This window comes from Carcharodon carcharias, chromosome 10, assembly GCF_017639515.1.
Source record: "Carcharodon carcharias isolate sCarCar2 chromosome 10, sCarCar2.pri, whole genome shotgun sequence".
Classification (NCBI taxonomy): domain Eukaryota; kingdom Metazoa; phylum Chordata; class Chondrichthyes; order Lamniformes; family Lamnidae; genus Carcharodon; species Carcharodon carcharias.
In genome coordinates, this window is record NC_054476.1 from 157,416,121 (window position 1) to 157,428,342 (window position 12,222).

Here is a 12,222-nt window from a genome sequence, read left to right on the forward strand (position 1 = left end):
TTTGTTGCTTGAGAAGTGGTGTAGCATAGCCCAGTTCTATTACTTGACATTAAATTGGCACTTATTTTTGGTTATTACCAACCAGCTAAGTGCAACTTTATGCAGAATGCTAATTATAATTGCTTTGTGCATTGTCATGGATAAGTGTACAGCGCAGGATGGAAATTTGTTTATAAATCATCTATTCTATTCACTTACCATAATATTGAGACTGCCAAAATCTGCTATGCAAATTAAATCACAGTTGGCAGGGATCAATGTGCAAACATATTGTTTCAAACAGCAATGAAAGACCAAGGTGCAGAGCAGAAGTTGTGAAGATACGGATCTCTAATAAGGAAATAATGTGCCATTTTGCAATATTTGACATGGGAAATATGTATATCAGCCAAGGTAGAAAATACTCCATTGCAATGAAATGTGAAAAAAAAACAGCAAAGGGTTTGTTGATCCTTTATTAAAATTCACAACATTCTTCGTCTCACTGTGTTTAGTCATTACACTCATCAGGTACGTGTTATCTAATGTCTCAGGGAGTGTTGGAAAAAATAGAAATGTATGCACTGCTGAACATATAAAGTATATCAAATGACGCTAATCACAAGATGTCTCTACACTACTTCAAGTGCGTGCTTTAGGAGCAACTACTGGCAACACCATGCTCTACTTTCCCTCCCTTTTTAAATGGAAAAAAACATTTTCTGGAGCAAAAAAAAATGAAAGCCCAACCCAGATGAATTCTAAAACTGTCATTCCTGTCTTTAGTTTTGGAAATCAACATCCATTTAGCAACAGATCTGTTTATGAAAGTGGGAAATCTTGTGTCATGTTCTCATACTTGCGGTAAACAGCATTTGTTTTTTTTAGATGAAAGAGTAAAAAATTAGCTGTGGAATTATACAACATTAATGTGAATTATCTCGATTTGTTCTGCTGTTAAATGTTTACTTCAATTCTGTCGCTAACTAAAACGTCAGCCAGGAAACCACTGGTAGACGCCAGCATGACAAAGTTAAGACCAATACATCATCCTTGTTATTTACCTAACAAAAAATGATAGGAATTTGCAAAAGCAACGTGGCAATGCAACTTGCAAATGAATGGGAATATATAAAATGCGTATCATTCAGCATTTTGTTGTGAACAGTCTTAGGATTACTTAAGATTCCTGAAAATTATACAAAATGGAAGCCAAACACCTGTTCACAAAATCACAAACTCAAACATACAATTAGAAAAGAATTTATTGTAAAATGGAGGTTAAACATTTAAGCTATGAGTAGAAAGTAATTCTTTTGGGCCAAAAATTAATCAATTTTATCTATTCCCTTAATTTTAGTATGCACAGCCAATTCAGACTTAATTTTTAACAAAATATCCCTTAATCATATTTACAAAAAGTTAAGATATCACCCTCCTTAGATTGTTACCAAATCCTGAATGCCGAATCCATCCAAGGAGATTGCTCCAGCGTACCTCTCCTGGTCCTGGCTTCACTCCGTTTACGAAAAAAAAAGGCAAAAAAAAAAAAGCCAATCCCACGGGGATCCATTGGACTCCAACTGACAAAAATCAAAGGGACAATATTTTGGAATAACCAATTGTGGGTACGGGGTAACAAAAAACAAAAAAGAGAACACAACAAAACAAAAACAAAAATAAAAAATCCACAAATACACGGTTTGATTGGGGCAGGAATCCACTCCTACAGCTCCTGGTAATATGATCCCGCTCCATGAATCCATGTTATGATCCTCCCTATCCTATCCTCACAATGAATTGAATCCATAGATCCAGCTCCAAGGATTGGGATCCAATGAGCCCTCTCCAATCCAAACCTTTAATAACCAGCAAAACCAAAAAAGGAGGCAAACGTTAGATACAACAAACAACAAAGCTTATATGGGGTGGGACAGTTATAGCTATCATCTGGCCAATATTTACAGATGTTTTGACAGATGAACAGCATAAACTGCATTCACACCCCCACAGTCAATGTGAACGTTGTTACATATTTTAACAAGAAACTTTATTCCACAATACCATTAAAAAATGACAACTTACTATTGTAGTTAAGTATTCACTAACCCAACATCATAGTAGTCCACTAATGGGCACACATGATAGAAGCCATACATTCAGCATACTTAACTACATTAAAGTATGTCCATAGATACTGCTTAGTTTATTTAGGATGTACATGAAAGAACAAGATGTTGGACTAGTGGATATCAATTTAAGCCCTGATAGTATTACTACTCACGTACTTCAGTTAGCACAAAATTTACTGGTGCAGTATTTACTTTCAATGACACCTTCATTTCTAGTTACCATGTGAAATCTAGTAATCGAGTTGTACTGTACATGTAATTCACCACTTAACTGCATTACAAACTAGATTGATGAATTTTTGATCCAGGTAACCAAACTGCTGAAAGACAGCCATTTTACTTTTTAATTCTTTAAGTTTTTTTTAAGTTTTAATCAATAGGACTTCTGTTCAAAATGGTGAAAACCAATGCCAGACTAGTCACACGGAACATGCAAGCTCAGCAGTATTGATGCCGCACAGAACTTCGTAACCCGGCACAGTAACACCATAGCTCATGGATTATACAACCATTTGTACAAGAGAAGCACAACTTCAATACTGCCAAGTTTAATTGTGACAATAGCACTTGGAGTCATACCATTGCCTCCATAAATGATCAGATTCCTCCTCCTCCTCCAATTAGACACGATTTGACATTCCTAATATGACTGAAATGAGCTCCACAATCCTTTAATCCAAAGAATGCTTAATCCATCCTCAGTTGAGATATGTCTATAGGAAAATACATGAAAAGGTAAGATAAGGTACAACACAAGGTTTTCACAAAAATGTTCACAACAGTCCTATCTACATAGCCTCCTACAATTCTCACATTAGGATTTATTCAATTGAAATCAACTATGAACGTTAACAAATTACTGCAACAGTTTACTGTTAATCAAAGTCATGTGGACACCATTTTGAAAGCTTCCCAGACTCCAAACCTACTCTGTCTATACAATTATCAGACTTCAGTAATGACATAGGAGGGAATGTTAACAACGAAGAGAAGCAAACTTCTTTAATGGATTTCAATTTAAATTGTGTACTAAACTTGAATAAAACAAGTTAACGTGGATTTAAAAATAAAGAATCCGTTCTATTTAGGGAAAAGAGTGGTGGTGCACTACAAGGAATTCCATCAATGAATTTACGATCTAGCTACGCGAGCGTGATCTGCTATGACGGGGCGAGTAGCGGGGAGATCCTCTGCTTCGTCTGGGAGAGTAACTACGGCTTCTGCTGCGACTTCGGCTACGGCTTCTGGTTCGACTGCGGCTACGTGAACGAGATCTTCCATAGCTTGGACTTCTTGGACCATCAACTTTCACACGGATATATGCTGTTTCTCCCTATTGAATACGTGAAGAGAAATGTTCACTACTTTCAAACGTTATTCAGGAAAGCCACTGAGTAAGGCTAATACTACGTCAAGTTTCTTTTCTGCTGAAAGATTACCTCCTTAGGTTATTCAATGGCAAACTTTCAACCAAAAGAGGCTCTTTCAATAAACAGCATATTGAAGATTTTTGGATTATTACAAGTCAGAAACTGTGGTTTAACTGTAAAATTCATTACAGTATATTAACCCTTACAGTTAAAAATTTAAATGGACCATTAGCCACCCTTCAGATAAGGTCTTATGGTATTAGCCATTTACAGGAACCAATTTGCTTGAGCTATTCCTTTCAGTCAATTTCTTGACCACTGTCTTACCTGAAGAAGCTCCAAATGAATAGTTAAGTTATGGCTCTTAGTCATCATCTCTAAGGTTTTCAGAATTAGGTCACATACCTCGTGAGATCGGAATTTTGTGTTATCCAGTTTTCGCACTGCATAGCTCATATCTTCTTTGCGAACAAACTCCACGACACCAGTTCCATCACGGAAAACATCAGCGTAACATACATCACCTGCTTCCCGCATGTGATCTTTCAAATCCTGCCAACTACCACTTGGAGGGAGCCCTGAAAAAAAAAAAAACAAATTATTAATAAGAACTTCAAGCCGCTAGGCAAAAATCGAAGTGTAAAGTAACCACTGCACTTATTGCCTCACCTGAAACTACCACTCTATATTCAGAGCGCCTAGAGGGGGGCCCGTATCTTCCACGGGGGGTCTGCCCGCCGCCTCCTCCACCGCCACCCCCTCTTCCAGTCCCCCGCCCACTCCTTGGAAATTCAACACGCAGACGGTAACCATCGTAATCGTAACCATCTCGACCGTATACGGCATCCTCTGCATCTCTGAAAAGCACAATAACATTAGAAACCACGTGCTGCTTCAGGGAGCGGGTAACGGTGATTTGAACCATTTCAAGTTGAGGACAAGAATAGTCCAGATATTGAAAATGTGAAACCTCGCAAAACAGAGGTTCCGCTATTAAGACGACCTTTATACAAGTAGTGAAACCGACTTAGGGCTGCCATGTGTTGTATGACGTGCTCTGAAGTAGTCGAGCATCACAGCGACCGAAATACAAGATGCCAACAAATTGAACCCGCCCGCTGTCTCCGAACTGATGCAATTAGAGTTTTCCCCCCCAAAAAAACATGCGCTGCTCTGCTCTCCTGCTTACACGGATCTGCAGCAAACACCCGCCAAACAAAGGGCTTGCGTGGCGTCCTTTGCTTCTGCAGCAAAATGGCGAACACATATAGATGCCTTCAATTCCATGCATAGGATCAGCTTGTAAATCCAAAAGAACTAAAAAAAAAACGACTGCGCACGCCGCGAATTAAATTACACTGCACTGAAGTTGCGGTTGTTTAAACACTCCAAACGCCTACCCCGAAATCCCAAACTTCCTACAACAATTAGATCGATTTCTCGCCCAAATCAGCCAGCGTGCAACAAGAGTAGGCAACAAACTTCTTAAAAAAAAAATCTACAGTACCCCCCCCAAAACTTACCCTACATGCAATTCGCCACCTAAAAACCCAAAATTAAGTTGCACCAAAAGCAACCCCCCCAAAATTAAGCTGCACCAAAAGCAACCCCCCCAAAATTAAGCTGCACCAAAAGCAACCCCCCCAAAATTAAGCTGCACCAAAAGCAACCCCCCCAAAATTAAGCTGCACCAAAAGCAACCCCCCCAAAATTAAATTGCACCAAAAGTAACCCCCCAAAATTAAATTGCACCAAAAGTAACCCCCCAAAATTAAATTGCACCAAAAGTAACCCCCCAAAAGTGAAAGTTGCACCAAAAGCAAAAGTTGCACCAAAAGCAATCCCCCCAAAATTAAAAGTTGCACCAAAAGCAATCCCCCCAAAATTAAAAGTTGCACCAAAAGCAATCCCCCCAAAATTAAAAGTTGCACCAAAAGCAATCCCCCCAAAATTAAAAGTTGCACCAAAAGCAATCCCCCCAAAATTAAAAGTTACGCCAAAAGGAATCCCCCAAATTAAAAAGGTTGCGCCAAAAGGAATCCCCCAAATTAAAAAGGTTGCGCCAAAAGGAATCCCCCAAATTAAAAACTCGCACCAAAAGCGATCCTCTCAAAATTTATGGGGGGGGGGGGGGGGGGGGGGAGGGGGAGAAAAAAGAGACAAAAAAGTGACAAAGGCAACCCTCCCCAAATTAAAAAAAAAGTTGTACCAAAAGCAATGAATGCTCCTTCAGAGGAGAGGAGAGGAGAAGGTTGGGGGGGGGGGGGGGTGAAGCTGCACCCAATGCAATCTCAGCTCCACGCGGTACGAAGTCTCTTGTGTGTGTGTGTGTGTGTGTGTGTGAGAAGCCTGGGGGGGGGGGGGGGGGAAGAGAGAGAGAGCCATGTCTTGCCTGTACCTCGGGTCTTCGAACTCGACGAAGGCGAACGGCGGGCCTCCGCGGCGGTTCTTCAGGTCGATGTCCCTGATGCTGCCGTACTTGTAGAAGACGTCCTCAATGTCCTTGGTGCGGATGTCGGGCGGCAGGTTCCCCACGTAGATCCGACAGTCGTTGTTGCCCGCCGGGCCCCGGATCACGCCGCTGTGGTTCTGCATCCCGTTCCCCTCCAGCCCGACGGTTGGTGCGACCCGGAGAAGGCAAAAAAAAAATAATAACCGAGGGGAGATGGTGGTGGGAGGAGGAGGGTAATGGTGGAGGAGGGGGAAGGGAGTTTGTTTTGGGGGGGGGGGGGTTCTAGGAGGAGGAATGGGGGGTGGGGGGGGGGGAGAGAGAAAGAGGGTTTAGGAAGAGATTGGCGCGACTTTGGAAGGGGGGGGGGAAAACGCTAACGATTTTATTTTAAATAAAACAGGACTTGTAAAAAAAATATACTTTTTTAAAAAAAAAAACGCGGTTGGATGGATTATCTGAAGGGAGTACTCCGAGTCTGGTCAACGAACAGCCTTCCACCCGTTTCCGAGAGCAGATTAAAATGGCGCCCGCTTCCCTCGCCTCATTCCAGGGAGGCCAACGGCACAAAGTAGTGCCGGCAACCGCGGATGACTTCACTGCCGACGAAAAGAGTTCCCCGCTTCCAGCCACTTTTTCCCCCCACCGGAACCGGTTGCTTTCCCCTCCCGAAAGCGGCCGAGGTCAATGCTCGCCTTCCGCCTCCGCCCTTTGACAATTCACCGCCATCGCCGCCGCTTCCTCTCCCGTTGGGTGCCTTTACGTCAGCACGGGCCGGCGGAATGAGACGCCGGCTTCCGGGAGGCAAGGCGGCGCTGACGTCAAGGGGATTCGCGCGCGCTCCCGGCCCCTTTGCGCTTTTTTTTTAAATGGTCTCTCTCTTTCCTCCCCCTCCCCCACTTCATGCTGTCTACCCGCTTACTCACTGGGTAGAGTGAAATTGAGCTAACAGTCGATGCTTGAAATGGCCCACGAGGCGCTGTGCTAAGTTTCCAAAGTGTACAATCCAGGCTGGACGTTTCCAGTAACATTTAATTTCGAACTAGGCAGAGCAGGAGCTGTCAAAAGTGAAAGCAGTGCCACTCAGGAGTGAGATGTGTTCCCTAAACAAGTGAAACAGATCAAATTTGGGTTACCTTTTTTTTAAAACCCAAAATAAGTACCTTTTAGTTGGCACTTGATATCTTTCGTTGTCGCACCAGCACTTTGCCAGGATTGAACAGTGTTTGCCAAACATTGCCAGGAGATGGCATTTTTTGAGCAAGATTTTCACGTGCGATTAAAATGGGCACCTTCGTCAAGTTTGGTCGGGTTTTGTGAAGCCGCTTTGTTTCAGATGCTGAACATTACATCGTGTCAACCCTCAGTAATGTTTCCACAACTGCGGATCCTACTTCGTTGTGTTGGCCTGGATTATGCTGTAATGATAACGGCGAGGCTATGCTGTAGGGTAAATCTGATAGCAACATCCGGTGTCTGTGAATGCGCAGTTAAACACGGAGATCCAAAAGTTCCTGTCAGAGATTCTCTGATACTCCACAAGGTCCTCACGGACAGACTTGTCATTTGTGGCATACCATCCAGAGAAGTGGGGTGGTGGGGGGGGGGGGGTGTGGTTTGGTCTATGCCATTTGTCACTGGGGATTTGGCACAGAGGGTGTTATGCAGGGCAGTCCCCTGCAACAAACTCTTATGTAGATTCTCAGACTCCCAGGTTATCTTCATTGTCTACGACCTGGTGGAGTGCATGTTTTGCTGTAGAATGCAAAATGTTGCAGCCCCATAACACTGTTTAAAAGGGCTGCTCCTCCATTTCTGGTTGTACTTCAGCCCCATGCCCCTGACCTTTGGCCAGCTACTGCGAAAGGGAGTGGGCAAATCAGACATCCTCCTGCTGGAAGTGCTCCAGGGCCTGGCCAAGGTGATCATTAACAGATGCAGGTATGGTGTGGTCAAGGAGTCGTCTGTCTCGTCTGCATGCCTTTCTTCTGCAGTTATGTTCATAACCAGATGTCCCTGGGGGCGGAGCACATGGAATCCTCCGCTATGCACAAGGACTTTTGCAACCGGTTGGCATAGTTTGGGGTTTGAAGGGTCAGTCTGAATGTTTTATCAACACCCATAACCAAATATTATTCTGATGTGTTAAACTTCCTTTCAATTTTTGTTTAAGCTAGTTTATTAGTGGTGCCAATTTAAGAAGGCGGGACACATTTTTTAATTGGTCAAGCATTAACACAAAAGAGATAGACCCAGCACTGAAATCACTTCCAGACTTGACTATTCCAATGCACTCCTGGCTGGTCTTCCACATTCTACCATCCATAAATTTGAGGTCATCCAAAATTCTGCTGCCCGTGTCTTGACTCGCACTAAATCCTATTTCTTTATCACCTCTGTGCTTGCTGACCTTCATTGGCTCCCAGTCAAGCAATGGCAGGATTTTAAAATTCCCATCCTTGTTTTCAAATCCCTCCAAGGCCTGGCCCCTCCATATCTCTGAAATCTCTTCCAACCCCACAACATTCTGAGATACCTGGACCCCTCTAATTCTGGCATCTTATGCATTTCTAATCATAGTTGCTCCACATTAACAGCCATGCTTTCAGTTGCCTAGGCCCGAAGCTCTGGAATTCCCTCCCTATACGTCTCCATGCTGTCCTCCTTTTTAGACACTTCTAAACCTACCTCTTTGACTAAGCTTTTGGTCATCTGATCTAATATGCCCTTACATGGCACGGTGTCATACTTTGTTTTATAATGCTCCTGTGAAGTGCCTTGGGCCGTTTCATGACGTTAAAGATGCTATATAAATATATAAGCTGTTGTTGTTCTGATGGTGTGAACTTGGGGTGATTTACCCACTAGTTCAGGACTAAAAACAAAAAAAATTATAGTTTGTACATTTAAGATTAAGTGAGTTTTTAATGGCATAATGTGATAATTAGTGCTGAACAACTTCTCTAGCTCTGAAAAATTAACGTGTAGACTCAGCAGATTTTCAAAAATATATATTTTTGTTTACTTTTTTTGTTTGTCTCTTCTATCTCTCTCCTATAATCCTTTCTGAATTTCCCTATCTTTATTTTGATTTCTATACATGATTTACATATAATTTGTATTTCCTGCTTTTTACTTTCTGGTTTGGACAGTGTGGCTCTGTGAGGATACCTCCATCTGATTAGTTGAAAAGCTTTGCAATAGTTTCCCCTGTTCACAGATGCCATGGTTCCCCTATAGACTGCTGCATTGAAACAAATGCTGGATTAGTAGAAATCTCCACCAACAAGCCTGCAAAAAGTTTGTGAGCAGCTGTACATGAAGTGACAGTGAAAGCCATTTCTTCGCCTTTGGCAACAAAATCTAGACCATTAATATATTTGCATTTGAAGAACTTTTCAACTCTACCATAAAGGAAATGATCAATGATCAAACGTTAATGGATCTTTTCAGGTACTGTCGTCTTGTGAGTAACCAACAAATAAAAACTGCCTGTTTCTTAATGCCCTGGTCTCTCAGTTGTCAGAAGTCGTAACCTTCTGAGATGCCAATACAGAGCTTTCTGAAAACTCAGGGTAAATGCACTACCCTGTGTTGTACGGAGCTGATCACTTCCCAGACTGGATCATCAGTCCATTCTGACTTAACTGATCTTTGCAAGGCAAGAAGCGGACAAAGATAGACTGTCCTCAGTGTCCTACCAAGGGGAAAACTTTGCTAGGGTTGCCACTCCCCATTGCCATTCTCTGTTGAAAATTGCACCATCATCTTAGGATAGCTTTGGATCTGCTGTGCTGTTCTTCATGGTAAACTAGCTGGCAGACGATCACTGGTCACAGCCATGTTAAAATGTTTTTCTGGGCAAGATACTGAAGGACTGTAGCCACTCATTGGAGCTGTACCCCAGCGTGCCTTTTTGGTCAAACGATAAGACTCCCACTGACTTCCCCTAGTGTCGTCAACAGAGAGACAAATGCACAAGTGCCCCTTTGTTAGAAGGCACGGCTAATATAATAATCCAAACACACAGGGCAGAATTTTCCATTCTGGGACAAAGTCCCATGGTGGGAGCGGGAATGGGGAGTGCTTCCCACCACGGAGGCCAGTGGGAGTTCGCACCATATTGCGTGATGCTGGCCTCATTGATTATGCAATGGGCGCTTTTCCTGATGTTTTGCACAACCTGGTGGTCTGGACGGCTCCGGGCACCATATTTAAAAGGCGCCTAGGCATCAACTGACCTGCCTTTGAAGATAGAAGATGGAGCTCCTGGAAGTCCCTGAAGCTTGAAGATCACAGAATCACATTTTGTTACAGTGTAGGAGGAGGCCATTCAACTCATCATGTCTGCACTGGCTCTCTGAGCATTTTAACTTAGTGCCAATCTTCTGCCTTTTCCCTGTAACCCTGCACATTGTTTCTATTTAAATAATCATCCAACACCCTCTTGAATGCCTCAGTTGAACCTGCCTCCATCACGTTTCCAGGCAGTGCATTCCAACCCTTAACTACTCACTGTGTGAAAAAGTTTTTCTCACCTTCAAAAGAAGCATTTGCTTCTTTTGCAAAACACTTTAAAACTGTGCCCTTGGTTCTCAATCTGTTTATGAGTAGGGACAGTTTCTCTTTATCTACTCTGTCCAGACCCATCATGATTTTGAAAACTTCTATCAAGCCTCCTCTTAGCCTTCTCCTCTCCAAGGAAAACAGTCCCAACTTCTCCAATCTTTCCTCATAACTGAAGTGTCTCATCCCTGGAACCATTCTCATAAACCTCTTCTGCACTCTCTACAATGTGTTCACATCCTTCCTATAGTGTGGCGCCCAGAACTGTACACAACACTCCAGCTGAGATTTAACCAGTGTCTTATATAAGTTCGTCAAAACCTCTCTGCTCTTATACTCTATGCCCCTTTTAATGAAGCCTTGAATACTGTATGCTTTAGAAACAGCTCTCTCTACCTGTCCTGCCACCTTTAATGACTTATGAACATATACCCAGGTCTCTCTGCTCCTGCACAACCTTTAGAATAGTATCCTTTATTTTATACCGTATCTCCATGTTCTTTGTACCAAAGTGTATCACCTCACAATTCTCCACCTTGAGCTTCATCTGTCACCTAGTTGCCCACTCCACCGATATGTCAATGTCCTTTTGAAGTTCTACACTGTCCTCCTCACAGTTTACAATTCTCCCAAGTTTTGTGTCGTCCACAAACTTTGAAATTGAAATTGTCCCCTGCACACCAAGATCTAGATCATTTATATATATCAGAAAAAGCAAGGGTTCCATTACCGACCCTGGGGAACTCCACTACAAACCTTCTTCCAGCCTGAACAATACCCATTAACCATTAGTCTCTGTTTCCTATCCCTCAGCCAGATTTGTATCCACGTTGTCCCTTTTATTCCATGACCTATAACTTTCCTCGCAAGTCTGTTGTGTGGCATGGTATTGAACACCTTTTGGAAGTCCATATACACCACATCAACGGCCTTGCCCTCATCAACAATCTCTGTTACCTGGTAGATGCTCCATCCACCCACTGCTGCATGTTCCAGGGTCCACAGTCGCTGGTGGCCTCCATCCTGATCTCTGCCCCAGGCCTTCTTCAGGTAAGTCCCAACATCTCCACACCATGTTGGTCCAGACATGTTTTGAACTGGCGTGATATCCCATTGGAGGCGCAGTCAGTTCGGTGGTGGTGGGGGAGGTGTCATGATTCCAGATAGGCCTTCATCTGCATCCCAACTGCAAAACAGTTTCACGCCAGCATCTGGCAGGAATGGCGACCCGCCATGGTGGGCAGGAGTTTAAGTTCTCGCCGTCACTTTACACCAGCGGAAACCAAGTTCTCAGCTCCCGCTGCATTGTTACCCCCCCCCCCCCCCCCAGCCTGCCATTAAACCCACCACAGGGGAGACTGGAAAATTCTGCCCAAAGTCTAATTTGAACAAAACCAAGGAAGCAGGAGGCAGTCTAAATCACACTATTTTTATCTCTGTATATTGGGCATGCTATTCCCTGCAGTGCCTGCCTATTGTAAAAGGCCCCAGTCTCCCTCCAATGCCAGTGGGCACAGACAAAGCTGAGAAGAGAGGCAGGCAGCCACTCAACCCTCTCCACTGGATTCACCTGTACACCAAACACACGAGCAGAGAGGAAATTTGGAAACCTAGCTGGACTTCAAGAGCAATCAGGTTGAACTTGCATATACTGTTCTCCACGGTTAATAGCCTGTTGAAAACCAGCACGTAGAGTCACATGTAAAGAATGGACACAACCAAAGTC

General features: G+C 43.3%; 1 protein-coding gene across 1 annotated transcript; it reads right to left on the reverse strand.

Annotated features, from left to right (window-relative positions):
• Positions 1-441: 441 nt before the first annotated feature.
• LOC121283198 (serine/arginine-rich splicing factor 1-like) lies at positions 442-6,193 on the reverse strand. Its single transcript, XM_041197448.1, is given in 6 exon segments — positions 442-2,824; positions 3,247-3,368; positions 3,370-3,444; positions 3,887-4,059; positions 4,151-4,338; positions 5,880-6,193. Coding segments are annotated over 6 exon segments (828 nt in total). The 5' UTR covers positions 6,077-6,193; the 3' UTR covers positions 442-2,751.
• Between the last annotated feature and the right edge of the window lie 6,029 nt (positions 6,194-12,222).